This window comes from Periophthalmus magnuspinnatus, chromosome 9 (assembly GCF_009829125.3).
Source record: "Periophthalmus magnuspinnatus isolate fPerMag1 chromosome 9, fPerMag1.2.pri, whole genome shotgun sequence".
NCBI lineage: Eukaryota > Metazoa > Chordata > Actinopteri > Gobiiformes > Gobiidae > Periophthalmus > Periophthalmus magnuspinnatus.
This window is the reverse complement of record NC_047134.1, coordinates 4,183,606-4,200,734: the sequence shown is the minus strand read 5'-3', so window position 1 is coordinate 4,200,734 and position 17,129 is coordinate 4,183,606. Positions and strand designations below refer to the sequence as shown.

Here is a 17,129-nt window from a genome sequence, read left to right as displayed (position 1 = left end):
AATTCGTCCAGATGGACGAATATTCTTCCACTCTGAGGCACATCACTTGCGGTGTGCCTCAGGGTTCCATACTTGGCCCAATTCTCTTCCTACTATATATAAATGACCTGTGTTCGATCTCCAAAAAGCTTAAATTGGTGCTCTTTGCCGATGATACTACAATTCTGTGCTCTGGGAAAAACCTGCAACAGTTGATGGAAGAGGTCTCCAGGGAAATGAATAAATCAAAAGAATGGTTTGACTGTAATAAATTGTCGATAAATCTGAAAAAAACTAAATTCATGGTAATAGGTACCAAAAAAATTGACACTGAACTCAAGGTGACTATAAATAATGAAATCATTAAATGTGTGAGTGAACATAATTTCCTTGGAGTTATCCTTGACCATAAACTTTGCTGGAAGCCTCAATTAACTGCAGTAAAAAACAAGATAGCTAAATCCATTGCAATTATGAGGAAATCTAAATGTTTGCTGGATGAAAGAGCACTTTATACTGTATATTGTACATTAATTTTGCCTTATCTTAACTACTGTATAGAGGTGTGAGGAAATACTTATAAAACAAATATTAATATTATGTCCATTCTTCAGAAAAAGGCGATATGGATAATTCATAATGCTGGGTACAGGGAACATACAAACCCTCTGTTTCTTAAGTCAAATATAATTAAATTTGAAGATCTAATCAAATTCAAAACTCTACAAATTGTATATAAAGCACGATACAATCTGCTCCCAAATAATATCCAAGGCATGTTTCAAATTAGAGATAATACCGTAAATACAATCTGAGGGGACAAATGAATCTTAAGAAACAGTGTGTTCGCACTACCCTAAAAAGTATGTTCATTACCCGACGTGGAGTTGATCTTTGGAATGATTTGGAAGAAAGCTTAAAATGTAGTATCTCTCTAGTAAATTTCAAACAACTGTACAGATTAAATAATTAATTAATTCAAAAGCTATGCTACTAAAGAAGGATCATAGTAAAACTATGAATACTCATCAATGTGTTGGGTGTTAACAATTCTCCGTAATTCATTATCTACTGCCTCAATGTACTTTATATTAACTACAATTTAGTGAGTTTTCAATCTACGTAAACATTATGCGCACACATTACATGCATGCACATGCACACCTGGTGTGTATGTGCATGTGTTTGAATGATTCACACATACACTTTACTTGCATACACTTGCACACGCACACTCGGTGTGTGTGGGCATGTGTATGGATGTTACACACATACACATTACATATATACACACACACACATACACACGCACAGATAGTGAAGGAATGTTATAATTGTGACCTAACTTTTCTGTACAATCTTTGCTACTGCGATCAGCATCTTAATTGTGTGATTTAGTTAAATATGGGCGGTAAACTCTCACAAGTATTATACTTTTACTTACTCCTTTTGAGCATTGTGCAAAATTTGGATTTGGACGTACACTGTTTTTTTTTTTTTATTATGCCTGCTCAAATAAACAATATTCATTCATTCATTTTAAGGTGGGCCCATAATATAATTTTTGTCATGTCCTGACATGTTCCATTTTTGATGCGAGTTTCAGATTTTTACGTCAACTTTTTTCCGAGTCAGGCTCCCATTGACCCAATGAAAATCAAAGTTTTAGGGGGCAAATGCACCTTTTGAAGGTACCCTTCGAAATACTCCTCCAAGTGTAGTTTGAAGCTTCCAGACGAGAATCTGCCCTCCTCAGAGGGCCTGTCCCATTTCATCTTGCTGAAATGGGACAGGCCCACACCACGGACCGCACTTCCACCGCTGTCTTTGAGCGTACGATACGTACATTACGTACGTTATTTTTAATGATCTATTATTTAATAGAAGAAAAGTCAAGATGTCGTCGTCACAGCCGTTTCTTTTTGTTTAGATTGAATATCAATTGGCAAATATACGTTCAAGGTGATTTTTTTTCTCAATTGTAGCTACTTCATAACTTAAACAAAATATACCTTGTGAAAACGTAATAACAGAGACAGAGGTAACAGTATCATTTTTACATTCATAGTCTATAAACCAGAGAACACTGATTAGTTGTACATAAAATGGGATATTGCAGTTTAACGATTCAGTATTTTGGCCAGTGGCTACACCACTTTAATAACAGTAGAGGGCACTGTTTCCCTTCTATGTCGTGCCAGTTCTTTTCATCTTATTATTGTAAAGTATTGTCTAGCAGTCCAGCGCTACATCAAGCTAGTATATTGACTTTACTAACACGAAGGTAAATGACACATGCCCACCAGGGGGCGCAGACCTATGGAATGTACCGGAACTCATGAAGATTTTGTTCATGTCTCTGTAATCTCTTCTGTCCTTTCCTGAGAGTCCGTTGCTTCATTGTTCACATTACCTGTGTGGAACTGATTAAACTCTTCTGACTTTATGTTTCAGTTTTTTGGTCTTTGACGCTTACAATAGAAACAAACATTTTTACATTATTCTTATTGGAATAATAATTTTTAATGATAATAAAGTCTTCTTGTTGTCTAGCAATAACTGCACATTCCTTTATTCCATGTAACTCTCCTCCTTTTTAATCATCAAACACACGGCCTGTACAGATCTTTATTCAGATTTAACAGTTTCATGTCACACTGATGAGGTAAACCAGTACGAACATTTGAACATGTATTGTGCAGCGGACTCCATTTTCTTCTCTTTTTTGCGTAGTCGTGGTGCATGATGGGATATAGAAGTGCGTGAAGTGTGCATGGATGCACGCTTCGATTATGTCCGATCTCCGTGGAAAAGGTGGAAAGAGCAGGGCACGTTTGTCGGGCGCATTCAGTCGGGTGCATTGAAATGGGACAGCCCAGAAATTACGTAACTGCCCTTCGACACACACTTCGAAAGGTGAATCTAAGGCCATTTTGGCGAATTGAGACACAGCCTGTGGCACTTTTAGCCACTGGCGCCCTCCTGTGGCACCTAGTATTCCCAGTGGTTTTCCAAGTACAAACCTGGCTTAGCTTCTCAGATGTGACAAGATCAGGCTTGGACAAGGATTAGAATTGGTCACAAACAATTGGCAAAAAGAATCTGAACTGACAAACTAATACAAGAATTACATGTATTTCAGAACATGTTTGTACAGATCTAAACTACAGGGTTAGACATTTTTATGCAGAATAAGACAGAATATTTTTTGTTTGTACAGGAAATTGTCATACTGTACTTTACTTTGCAGCATTTGTGATTTGCTAATTGCAGCAGTTAGTGATCTCGATTGGATTACGTTTAATTTTGCAGAGCATAGTTTCCACGTTCCTGCACTGACCTCTAACCTCTTGAACAGTCAATGGGACACTCAGGTGATCTTCAATGTGTTCTTTCTCTTTCATGTCCAAACCTCCACAAGCAACGCTCCAGGTAAAACTGAACTTTGTGAGATTATGTTTTGTGAGAAGAAATCTGCCTAATTATTTTGTATTCATTTTTAGATGCACAGAAAACTGCTGCGCCTCCTCAGAGAAATGAAGCTCAGAGAGAGCAAACCAAACCAGGTGATAATAACAACACAATGTACTTGAATGACTTTAGTCTGACTGTAGAGCCACTGAAACAGCTGTACCTCAGTAAGACTGAAATAATCAAGAAGGCAGCACTACAGAATTGCTAAAAGTGCCTTAAAAATACTTACTGTGTCTCCAAAGATCTGACCTGTAACCTGGCCTGGGGGTGTCACATGCTGTTTCCATGGCGATAGAAGTTTAATGCCATACTGTGGTACATACAGGCAAAGCAATAACTTCCCCAGAGAGACAAGTAAATAGCAGGCACTAGGGCTGGGTACTGTTAGATTTTTTTGATGCTTGTACCTTAACGATACCTACTTTTCAATACCACTTCCTGAATGGGTCTTTTTTTGGTGCCTTTACAATTCAGTTTTGAATGTAAATTAATGGCCAACATCATTAAGAGAATATGTAACATTAAAAAATTATGTTATAACCACACAGTTTGCACGTACTTAAGTTTAACTTTTTTTTCCGGCACATTTGGCACTTTATATCAAAGGCAGCTTCACTACACTGTTACCTGGACGGAGGAGGATTATGTAGAACTTAGTAAAAGGAAAATATAGAAGCAGTCAACTGGACTAAACATTGTAGGAGTGAAGACATTTGGCTGCTCATCCAAGTCACTTCTTCAGTTCTGGTTAGATCACCTTTTCTGGTTAAGTTACGTAGTGCCCCTTTAAGTACTCAACAAATTTGAGAGAGTGTTTTCATATGAAACACATTAAAAAATATTCTTAAATCTCTGCCCCAGACCGAGGCTCCTCTTCTGGGTCCGATGCCCGGTGCAGTGTGGCTCTGGGGCCGGTTTCTGAGGGCACCTCCAGAGACCTGCTGTGTGTCCTGGTGGAGAACGTGTGTAAATTGGAGGAGGAACAATACGACCTGGAGCTGATATGGGAGAGTAGCGTCGCCGTGGTAACCTTCAAGAATCACACAGGTACAGTGTAAAACTCACACCTGTCTCACTTTAAACAGTCCAGTTTTCACATTGGTCTCGAACTTTATGTGATTGGAAGGGGTCAGGAAATATTTTACAATATCTATGTAATTTCCTGCATTTTAGTGAATTTCAGATGATAAAGTAATTAGAGTTTATGGAGTAAATATGGTTATATTACTCCTCAGTTGAACAAATACTTTTATTAATAATTGGTACCATTTCACTAGAGAATTACACTGGAGTTTAGGAGACTATATTACCACAACACTGTTTGCTGTACTTGTACTTCTATCTGCAGTTTCATCACACTATGCATCTTTAACTGACTTAAAGGTAAAGCAGGAGTGGGCAAACGTTTTGACACAAGCCACAGTGGGCTCTAAAGTTTCACAGAGGGGCCGGGCCAGGATATTTAAATGTATATATCACATTAGAGATTTGGCCTGTAGCAAAGCATGAGTATACAAGGCTCATTGTACAAATTGTTTTCCAAATGCAATAATTAAGTGAATAATTGATTTATTACATTTCTGTTAAATAAGCACAGCAAGTACCAAAAGATCACCAACTTGTTGAAAAGGTAAACTGAACAAGGTTCTTAGCTATTTCAATATAATTTGTTCATGTTCGGTGGGCCGGATTAATAAGCCCAAAGGGCTGTGTGTGGCCCCCGGGCCGTAGTTTGCCCATGTCTGGTGTAAAGAATACTGCTGTTTTACTACCATAACAGTAATAACACAGTAATAACACTACCATAACAGTAATAACACTTTAAACATAACCTGCTACTCTTTGTTCAGTAATTGTTAGAATCACTGCATTATGAGAATATTTGACCCACTCCTGGGTTTTATCACACTGTAGTGTGGCCAGTGGCTCCTGAAAAATGCAGAGGATATAATTCTTATGAGGTAAATAGAGCATGAGTTCAGACCTCATATATGTCAGTATTATAGTAGTGTTAGCTACGCTGTGTAGCCGATTATGAAACTGTGTAGCCACAACACTGGTCAGGCACATACGCCCCCATTCCCACATGTTAAATCCCACGTCTCATTTCACGTTTTTACTCATTATAATTTATTGGTGAACATGAAAGTTATTAAAAAACAAACACCGTGCACCAGCATTGAGAACTAGAGGCTGCAGCCACTTAGCTTCATATCAGCATGATGCCAATTCTGAATCTGATTCTGAATCTGATTCTGAGCAGCAGACAGAGCGAACATGTTTAATATCCAGCACTAAAAGTTTCTCATGGTCAATGCACTGCTCTGAGGGTCAGTGCTGGTCAGGGGGAGCTCAGGCTCACCATTTGGCTCCTGCAGACGCACTCTGTCCCTCACTGTAGTGAGAGCACTACAAGTATGTGACGCCTCTGAATGTGCCACACTATAGTCATTGTTCATTGTAAGGAACTTACAACTTGCAACATCTGAGCAGGAACCCATTTTCTGACCTTCAGGTTGTTGGACAAGTGCTTTAACCACTGAGCCTCTATTGCTCCATAATCACTGCATTTTGACAGTTAAAGTAGGTTAAAAAGCAGTGAAGAATGTTACAGTGTCACGTGAACATAGCCTTTCAAGGAAGCCAATATTAGTGAAGACTAAAATAGTTCCATCCTGCATGAATATAGTTCTTACTGAATTTCATGTGCTTCTTTCTCAGATACAGAGAAGTTCATGACCTTGAGCCAGAGCAACAGTAGACTCCATAAACAAGGCCTGACCGCGACTCTTCTGGACCCAGCGACAAAGGTCCGAGTTGAGAACCTGCCGCCCAATGTGGTCAGAGGTGAGAAACTCCATAAGAAATATCCAAGGTCCATTCTCCCGCTATATTTATCCAGCCACACCACAACATCTGCAGATTAGAGACATTTGACCTGCCCCCATCTCAATCTAACACCACAGGGATAGAGGAGGATAGGGCATCTGACACACAGGGGATATAAAGAGAGGGGAGGGCATCTGATAATAATTTAATAAAAGCGAACTTTGTGTTACATATTTTTGTTATGTTCTGGTGATGTGAATAAAGTTGTGTTGAATTCCTTCAGACATGTTGGATCTGTATTTTGAGAAAAACTGGGTGGCACCAGACAACATCATGATGGTCCCACAGGAGCAGGCTGCAGTCCTCTCCTTCTCCGACCCAACAGGTAATCTCCCCTGCGGCAGAGTCGTTAGCACTGCCTCCAACAGCAGCAACATTCAGGTTTGATTCTTGGATGAGTTTCTTCCGATTTCCCCATGAACTTAAAGCTGTGGTTCTGAACCTTTAGTGGCGCCTATTTTACCAGCAGACCCCAAAAACCTCCTCCTACCTCACAAACTACTGTTATTTAAATCATGTGATGTAAGACAGTGTCTAATAACACTGAACTGAAGAAGCGTCTTGGATGAGGAGCCAAATATCTTCACTCCAGTTGACAGATTTGAATTTTTCTTTTACTATAATGTGAATGTTAATGGTTAATGCTATAAGGCTGTGCAATATATCCAGTATCAATTACATTCTTGATTATTGCTTTTTCCAATTGTATAATCAAGATCATTAACATTAATTCTTAGTTGTGTTCAATGTAAAAAGTTTTTCTGTGAAGTATGGAAACTAAGCAAACAATTGTTTAAATAATCATGAGTTATATTTTTTATATTATTGGTATTATAAAGCTGTTTAAGAATATTTATCCTTCCTGGGAATGTGTTACAGAGAAAAAGTCCAGGGGAAAACCCAGAACACGCTGGAGACGTGTCTGGGGAGTAAAGCTCATGGGATTAGATTTGGTTTTTACGTTTCTTCAGAGTTGACATTTTGAACTCGTCCAGAAGAATTAACAAAAAGACTGAAATGGAGCTCAACAGCGAACAGCCACCTCACACTTCTGGAATAAAATTTCCCATTCATTTTTCACAGACTTTCTGAGAAAAAAAAAAGTAATATTAAAAGTTCGAAAGCTGCGCAGGGATCATCTGCTACGCGGAACTACTAACCACAAGACCTAGAATTTTATTTAAAATCTGTTTCTGAAGCTTTATAAACTGTGAAGTTATTAAAACAAATAACAGAATCTTGCATTTTAAACTGCCTTTTTGGACTTATAGAACAAATATTGTGTTTTTTATGACATACTAAATCATATATGTATGGTGTATTATCATTGTAATATTAGATCCTATGGTCTTACTTTCTCATAGTTTTGTGCTCCAGAGCGCCATCTCAGACCCTCGCTCAGAGCACTGACTGAAAACTCGTTTTGCGCTGGCTCCTTTAAATGCAAATCAGATACTTCATACCTCACCCCCTTCCCGGCACCTGGGAGTGTTTCTTTACCTGCGTCACACCCCCGGCAGCCATTGTTGTAGTCCTCTAGATAATGGAATCATGCACTGTGGAAGTTTAGCTGAAATTAGATAACTTTTTTAGAAGAATTTACTGTCCAACCCTACATGTTTAAACCAGAATCTGACCCAGAGCACTAAGATGTCGAACAAGACGAACCTTTGGAATATAAACTTGAAAAGGACGCTTCTCAATGGTGAGTTGGTTAACTTGTAATTATATAATTATACACTAACAAAGGTGCATTAATGAACGGTGTATGGATGATGCATATTATTATAAATTAAATCATCATTTACATGCTTTTCTTCTATGAGAAATAAATTGAGCAAAAAAGTACTTTGGCTGGCTATATATAATACTGTTAAATCAAATACGATTAAAGGTAATACATTTATAAACTCCTCCATAAACCACATGTGCATACATAGTTTGTTTACAAGTGTGTACCTCACTGCAGAGCCCTCAGAATGTGGAAACAGAACATTTGATGTTATTTGCGGATTAAGCATGTCGTTTTGGCTCGTGTGCAATTGCTGTAGTTCATTTTGTTTATATCTTTAGGTGTGACACATGTGGCAACTGTGCTACAATGCTGACTGAAGTGGAAAACATGCTGTCAAGAAACCCCCAAAGTAAGTTCTCTTTACAGAAACTTGTTTTCATTTACAGTATATTATACAGACTCACGTTACTGTTAATATATTTGGTAGGTGTCTGCAAGAATGGAAAAGTCCCCAGCCAACCCACATGCACGGAGGACCATCCAGGACTTGAGCCTGTATGTTTTAATATATACTTCCTTCAAAATGCCATTAACGTGTACAAAGCACTGTGTGGACCATTATAGTTGAGGGGAGTGGTGCAGTAAGTTGATTTTTTGATTATGGTGCCCATTTATTGTCAAACAAACGCTAAAAGTTACATTTGTTGTTTTGCACAGCTGCCATTAAAATACAGCAAATATGAGAGAGTACTGTATAGTTTCTGATGGTAATTTTTTGCATGCAACATCTGTGCACTGTGGGGTTGTCCGAGTTCCTATGTAAAAAAACAACAACAACAAAGAAACTGATGACAAAGGAGGACATTATCCTTACAGTTCTTTCAGCCCAGGGTTTATACACCAAATTCACATAAGAACACAGGGTACTATTAATCTCGTTACCTCATTATAGTATCTGCACATAGTATAAATGTTTACATACCTATACTCCTAAAATGAGGCTGCAGGGTTTTGACAGACAGCTGTGTCCCTGTTGTGCACGTTTTTATTATTTCTGTCTGGCAGCTTGTTGTAGCAGATGATGGCTGGTGTGCACTGAAAGTCCCCTAAACAACAATAACATTGTTCGATAATTGTGAAATATATAATCAGTCAAAAAGTAATAGTCCTTCAGTGGTCATTAGTTGTTCTGCTTTAAAGTTAGAAATGTTCGTTATCCACTATATTTAGGTACACACATCCAAACAGGAATAAAAATGAACGCTGCCTGTCTATGCTATTATTATCAGACACTAAACACAACTCTGAGTGAGCTAAATAAAATATTTAAGCGAAACATTTGATATATGTCTTCTGTGCGCGCTTGGTTGTCATTTGCAAAGACACAATCTAACAAGAATATTTATGTTTGTGTAGCTACTCATAATGTTACTGTAAGGTATTTTTTAACAAATGTAATACTACCCCAGATGCCTGTAGCCCTATTCACCAAAGACTGTGTGACCCCCCACCCTGAGAGGGTCATAAAGCAATCTGCGAGCACTGGGGCCAAGAAGATAACACCTATGATCAGGGCCACTTCTTATCTGTAGCCCTGTTCACCAAGGACTGAATGACCCCCACCCTGAGAGGGTCATAAAACAATGAGATTGATTGACTTAAAAACACACATTGTGGGATTTTGCCAAAAGGTTTTTAATGTGTAACCACATGTTGCCGAGAAGAAGTCCCACCTCACACACACGCACTGGGAGGCCTATAAAAGCTGGAAACACAAACATCTCAGGACTCTCTTCCTATCCTTTCCTGAGAGCCAGGTGCTCCATTGTTAACTTTACCTGTGATGAACTCATTAAACCCTTCTGACTTATATTTCAGTCTCTTAGTCCTCTTTGACGCTTGCATCAGAAACGAACATGTCTTACATTACCATTTCCTTCACTGAAAATACATAGGATGGTTTCCACGTAGCTTGTGATAACAGGACTGGCTCCTGAAGACCACAATGTTTATTCTTCAGTTTAAAAGACCAAATAACACCCAAATCCACCTCTGACCAACAAGTAGCCTGAGGCCACTGTAACAATACGTGTTGGTTGATACAACCAACAACCAAACACCTAGCTTTATCAGTACGCATTTTCTTCATCATGTTACATTTGTACTACAAACTAAAAACAAGATGGCGGACTCGGAGAGCAATTAGACAGAAAGTTATTGAACTTGTTTGGCCTTTTATGGAGATTTCCTCTGAAAAGAGGTGTCTAAAAAGATAAGATATCTCTACAACTACAGAATAGTTCAACTGAATTTAATACAGACCCTGTAGACCCAGGAAAAGGTATCCAAGAGCTAAAAATGTTGATTTAGTATAATGTGTTCTTTAAAACAACCACGTCATGGATATTTGTTGGCATGTAGCTGTTAGTGGATAGCTGATTAGCCTCCGTGATGAATGGAAAATGTTCTTCTGGGACCTGAGCAGATGTCACTGTTGAGCTCCATATGAAATGACAAACTAATACAAGAATAACATTTCAGAACATGTTTGAACAGATCTAAACTATGCAGTTAATAGCTTTTTTTGCTGAATAAAACCAGATATTTTGGTTGTGGAGGAAACTGTGGTACTTCAAAAATTACAGCCGTTTTGATTTTCTAATTGCATCCATTAAAGTTTTGATTGGATTGTGATTAATATGGCAATTCTTCTGTGGAGCCTGTGAAATAGACATGAATAACCTGCACTGCTCTCTGGTGATGTTTGGTTTCTCTCTTTGCAGTGGTGAAGGACATCTGCTCTCGATCTGACCGCACCATCAAATCCACTCAGATCAAAGTTTATCCATATTACTCGTCTCTGGGTGCAGCTCTAATGGGCGCCGATCGACCTGAGTTCAAAATGCCTAAACCGTTCACTGAAAATGTGCTTGACCCGATCTGGAGGTTCCTTTGCAACAAAGATCTCTCCAAGTCCATCAACCAAAACATGAGTTTGCACTTCTGCCACGTCAACATGGACACGCCCCAGGTCAAACTGAGCCCATTACCCAACTTTCTACGGCAAAACAATCTCACTAAAGATCAAGTAGAAAAGTGGAACACCGTTGCACTAAAGGCGTTTCGGGAGCAAATGAACGAATATGGTGCATTTGATTGTCCTGTGAACAATGCTGCGTGGGGATTAGTTGAAAAAGAAGTGCGTACGATTGTGAAAGATGAAGCAGAGCTGTTTTTCGATAATCCAAAAGGAGTTCTCACTGTTGCCACAAGCTTCAAAACCTTAAAACAGATAAGGGCAGAAGTGGAAGCAACAGTTCGCAAAGCAGTCAATCAAATCGACAGAGAAATGAACGGAGTGGAGGAGAAAATGATACTGACTCCAGCCATGTACTACATTTTAAACGAAAGTGGCCTTCAGAATGCAGCGCGAGACATCTCTCCTGACATCCTCATGGGCTTTGACAAAGGAGTTCTGAGTATATCAGGATTGCAAAGTGAGGTTCTCAGGTTAAAAACTTGGATTCTTAAAAAAAACATGGCACTAGAGAAGAAACCACTGGAAATACCAACCCCTCTTAAGGATTTTCTCCAGAATGTTGATGTAAAGGAGTTGTCCCAAGATCTGTTCACATCACAGGGCATCTGCGCGTTCATCAGCTTCGAAACCAAAGGGATTTTTCTCATTGGAAGTTCAGAGCGGTTTATCAGTGACGCAGAGAAGAAACTGCAATCTGTTTTGACCATTCAGGCTTTACACTATAAAGACAAAGAAGTTGTGAAGCTTAAAAAGTGGTCTGATCTGATGGCGAACTTGCTAGATTTGTACAACACCTCCAGTAAAACTGTGCAGGTCGAAATTCAACACCCGAAAATTACAATCGCAGGTTTTTCGAATCCGGTGAAAGAAGTGGCTCAAAGTTTAAGCGACTTTATCAACAATTATTCCTGGGTTCAGGAGAGGGTCAAGGTCGAATCCTGCGCTGTGGTTCAGTTCATTGAAAAGAAAAAGATGGAAGAATGGACTGTAATTGCCAAAGACAACCAGGTCAGCACAGAGTTTGACCCTGTTCAGCCCAAATTCACTATTTCTGGACCACGGCTATATGTCCAAAATGCCAAATTGCTCTTCCTCAGTGTTACACGCTCGCTCATCACCGACACGTTTAAGGTGCAAAAACCAGGGGCCAAAAAGTTCTTTATGAACCAAGGAGGACTTTTTCTGTCTACCTTTATGAATGAATTTGGATGCGCCGTAATTCTGCATCCTGAACTTCCTAATGATGATGATGAATTTGAAGAAGCATTAGACGTTCAAGACGGCGGTTGCGTTGTGAGAGTTAAAACCAAGAGCGGAGTGGAGGTTTCGGTGAGGAAAGCGAACATGTGCAAACTCAATGTAGACGCAGTCATGAACGCGGCTAATGAGGACCTGAAGCACATCGGCGGGTTAGCATTAGCCCTCCTGAACACAGCGGGACACGAGATGCAACAAGACTGTGACGATTTCATCAAGCAAAAGGGAAAGGTTCCTCCGGGCCAGACGTTTGTCACCAAATCATACCGACTTCCGTGCAAACATGTGATCCATGCCGTCGGGCCGAAGTACACCGAAAATGGAGCTAAACTTTCACATCTTCTCCTTAAGCTCGTTGTTACAAACAGCCTAACAGAAGCAGAGAAGCTGCAGTGTGCGAGTGTAGCGATGCCGGCTGTAAGTTCAGGGATTTTTGGTTTCCCGGTGGATCTGTGCACAGAGACCATCGCTCAAGCCGTCAGAGAATTCTGCGATGACCCAAAGAACCAGCTGGTGGCGCTCCGACAGGTGCAGTTGGTGGATAATAATGATAAAACAGTGAAGGCTCTGGCTGAAGCAGTGAAGAGGGAGTTTTCTGACCTGAAACCAACGACAAGGGTCCAGACGGAGGGGGCAGTGGGGTGAGGTTAAACTACGTTTTACAAATGTTATGTTAAAAGATGATTAACTTGATTGGAAGAAGTGCAGTGGAAAACATTATTTTCATAAAGCTAGTATTTAGTTTTTTTGTTTAGGGTTGTAGCTAATTTTCAGTTAAATGTTTTTCCAAATCTTTCTCTCAGTGGCTCTGAGGCTGGATGGGAAACTGTGACTTATGAAGATATCAACTCAACAGAAAAAAAAGAAGTTTCTCATGAAAGACCCACAGCAAACAGACTCAGCGCCGTCCCACGAATCAAACCAAGACTCAAAGGGTAAAAACTATAGTACGAACAGCAATCAGTCCTGAGCTGAAAAAAATAAAATGAATATCTAAATAGGTTAAAATCACTTGAATTTCAGTAGTACTAAATTGATTTAGTTAATGGATTAAGTACATTAATGTAATTAAGTAGATTATTTATTTCTATTTTCTCATCTTGTCAAAACTACTCACTACTGATAATGACATCATCACTGTGCTGTGCTTTGATTGGCTGCAGACAGACGCTGGAGCAGACCACGCCCGAAGGACTCAGCATCAGTCTGGTGAAAGGAAACATCCAGGAACAAACCGTGAGTGCAGCTTTCAAAATAAAAGTCTAAATCCAAAAGTGAATCTGATCAAAACATTTAGTACTAAACTAACTTTTTTTTTTTTTTACATTTTGCTCCTTGCAAAAAACAGTTTTCATTTATTTTTAATTTATAGTTTATTATGTATATATATATATATATATAAATATATATATATATATATATATATATATATATATATATATATATATATATATATATATATATATATATATATATATATATATATATATATATATACACACTCACCTGAAGGATTATTAGGAACACCATACTAATACGGTGTTTGACCCCCTTTCACCTTCAGAACTGCCTTAATTCTACGTGGCATTGATTCAACAAGGTGCTGATTCATTCTTTAGAAATGTTGGCCCATATTGATAGGAGCATCTTGCAGTTGATGGAGATTTGTGGGACGCACATCCAGGGCACGAAGCTCCCGTTCCACCACATCCCAAAGATGCTCTATCAGGTTGAGATCTGGTGACTGTGGGGGCCATTGTAGTACAGTGAACTCATTGTCATGTTCAAGAAACCAATTTGAAATGATTGGAGCTTTATGACATGGTGCATTATCCTGCTAGAAGTAGCCATCAGAGGATGGGTACATGGTGGTCATCAGTGTTGGGAATAACGAAGTTAAACTATAACGGCGTTGCTAACTGCGTTACTTTTTCAGTAATGAAGTAATCTAACTAATTACTTTTCCCAGCGTCCTAACGCCGTTACCGTTACTGACAATAAAATGTAGCGTGTTACTTTTAATTGAGTTCACTCTGCTCTTCATCAGAGTCTCTCAGCCAAGGAGCTGCAACGCTGTTCTGTTTCTGTGGTGAAAGAGGAGGCTGGGCTGAGATAAAAGGCTTGTTTGAGATGAGGCAGGTGCAGATACGATGCTGTCGATCGGTGCGCGGTGCATGCCGGTTAGTTTTGTGTCCAAGATGCCACCGACTTGCTCTGACATAACCTGTGCGCCGGTAACGGGAAGTTTTTGCGAGAAGTGAGCGCAGCAGCTCTCCACCGACTGCGGCCGCCTGCATGGACTACAAACGCTTAATGCATGATGGGAAATGATGTCCTGTCCACACGTGCATTCACAGCAGATTGGGTCCGAGTTGTGTTTTGATCAGAAACGTGACCGTGTTCTCTCCAAAGAGGAACAGGCTCAGATCAGAGGTGATTAATATTTGAATACTGGGCAGAGAATTACAGTGCGTGGCCAGAGAAGGCTTAAAGGTTTTGTATTATTTTACATGGTTTACATTTGAATGCCTTAGTTTTGCAAAACATGGTAATGAATCTTTTCAGTATTAAACTGAAAGCACTTTATTGTTACTGTTTATTTTAATGAAGAAAATACTTGGAGTTCAGTTGTCTGAAATTGTGTGACATGTTGATTTATTTGCACTTCAAATGAAATGTTTTATATATATATATATTTTTTTTGATACATTCTATAATTTACTTGGAGACAAATGCAATATAATTGCAATCTGTTAAAGTGAAATAAATGTTAAAGGTTCACATCTGTTGTGTTTTTATTGTTTTAACATAATAAGTAACGTGGAGTAGTTACTTTGCCTAGTAACTAGTTACTTCTCCCAAAACTCAGTTACTTTTTGGGAGAAGTAACTTGTAACTATAACTAATTACATTTTGAAGTAAGATGCCCAACACTGGTGGTCATGAAGGGATGGACATGGTCAGAAACAATGTTCAGGTAGCCCGTGGCATTTAAACGATGGTCCCTTAGTACCCAATTGGCACTAAGGGACCTAAAGTGTGCCAAGAAAACATCCCCCACACCATTACACCACCACCACCAGCCTGCACAGTGGTAACAAGGCATGATGGATCCATGTTCTCATTCTGTTTACGCCAAATTCTGACTCTACCATTTGAATGTCTCAACAGAAATCGAGACTCATCAGACCAGGCAACATTTTTTCAGTCTTCAACTGTCCAATTTTGGTGAGCTCGTGCAAATTGTAGGCTCTTTTTCCTATTTGTAGTGGAGATGAGTGGTACCCGGTGGGTCTTCTGCTGTTGTAGTCCATCCGCCTCAAGGTTGTGCGTGTTGTGGCTTCACAAATGCTTTGCTGCATTCCTCGGTTGTAACCAGTGGTTATTTCAGTCAACGTTGCTCTTCTATCAGCTTGAATCATTCGGCCCATTCTCCTCTGACCTCAAGCATCAACAAGGCATTTTCGCCCACAGGACTGCTGCATACTGGATGTTTTTCCCTTTTCACACCATTCTTTGTAAACCCCAGAAATGGTTGTGTGTGAAAATCCCAGTAACTGAGCAGATTGTGAAATACTCAGACCGGCCCGTCTAGCACCAACAACCATGCCACGCTCAAAATGGCTTAAATCACCTGTCTTTCCCATTCTGACATTCAGTTTGGAGTTCAGGAGATTGTCTTGACCAGGACCACACCCCTAAATGCATTGAAGCAACTGCCATGTGATTGGTTGATTAGATAATTGCATTAAGAAGAAATTGAACAGGTGTTCCTAATAATCCTTTAGGACAGTGTATATATATATATATATATATATATTATTTTACATGGTTTACATTTGAATGCCTTAGTTTTGCAAAACATGGTAATGAATCTTTTCAGTATTAAACTGAAAGCACTTTATTGTTACTGTTTATTTTAATGAAGAAAATACTTGGAGTTCAGTTGTCTGAAATTGTGTGACATGTTGATTTATTTGCACTTCAAATGAAATGTTTTATATATATATATATTTTTTTGATACATTCTATAATTTACTTGGAGACAAATGCAATATAATTGCAATCTGTTAAAGTGAAATAAATGTTAAAGGTTCACATCTGTTGTGTTTTTATTGTTTTAACATAATAAGTAACGTGGAGTAGTTACTTTGCCTAGTAACTAGTTACTTCTCCCAAAACTCAGTTACTTTTTGGGAGAAGTAACTTGTAACTATAACTAATTACACCGCTTGTGCTTGCCCCGCCCCCTTGTCCCGCCCTGGGACAAGGGGGCGGGGCAAGCACAAGCGGTCAGTGTCAGGTGTCACACGGAGGGAAAATCTCATTGAAACTGAAGCCATGGCTAACACAGCAACAAATCAATTTCCCAGTTAGCAGTTTAGCCTAAAATGAAAGACTAATTTCGACTAATTTCCACAAGAACTATCTGCATTTTCGCTTTAAACGCTTATGTTAATTGAGAAGCACGACCCGAAACCACAAATACTGATTTCTAATCTCGAATATAAAATTATACAAGTAAAAAGTGTTCAAATCTGTAGTTTTAAGTGCTAGCCAATTTTTTTATTCTAACCCTCGTTACAGTTAGCTAAATACTGTTTAGCCAAGTGATTTCTGAGGCTCTGAGCAAAACCACCTCACAAACAGGATTAATGACAAGCGTGAATGAAACAAAATACAAGTCCAGGTTTGTTTTTTAATGAAGGAACAACAATATAAAAAGCCAAAAGTTGATCTAGCATAATACATGTC

At 39.1% G+C, this 17,129-nt stretch overlaps 1 protein-coding gene and 1 long non-coding RNA gene across 2 annotated transcripts in view; both read left to right on the top strand.

The window, feature by feature from the left end:
• Nucleotides 1-11: 11 nt before the first annotated feature.
• The window catches only part of LOC117375767 (protein mono-ADP-ribosyltransferase PARP14-like), a 28,321-nt gene continuing 11,203 nt past the window's right edge, over nucleotides 12-17,129 (top strand). The window contains exons 1-10 of the mRNA XM_055224025.1: nucleotides 12-51; nucleotides 3,292-3,411; nucleotides 3,483-3,545; nucleotides 4,315-4,500; nucleotides 6,175-6,300; nucleotides 6,566-6,667; nucleotides 10,861-13,015; nucleotides 13,178-13,309; nucleotides 13,538-13,610; nucleotides 16,613-16,666. Of these exons, the coding sequence (XP_055080000.1) occupies nucleotides 12-51; nucleotides 3,292-3,411; nucleotides 3,483-3,545; nucleotides 4,315-4,500; nucleotides 6,175-6,300; nucleotides 6,566-6,667; nucleotides 10,861-13,015; nucleotides 13,178-13,309; nucleotides 13,538-13,610; nucleotides 16,613-16,666 (3,051 nt within the window). The remainder of the gene's footprint in view (nucleotides 52-3,291; nucleotides 3,412-3,482; nucleotides 3,546-4,314; nucleotides 4,501-6,174; nucleotides 6,301-6,565; nucleotides 6,668-10,860; nucleotides 13,016-13,177; nucleotides 13,310-13,537; nucleotides 13,611-16,612; nucleotides 16,667-17,129) is intronic.
• Nucleotides 8,015-8,739, top strand: LOC129456499 (uncharacterized). Its single transcript, XR_008648798.1, has 3 exons — nucleotides 8,015-8,047; nucleotides 8,416-8,486; nucleotides 8,565-8,739. It is a non-coding gene; the product is annotated as an uncharacterized LOC129456499 (long non-coding RNA).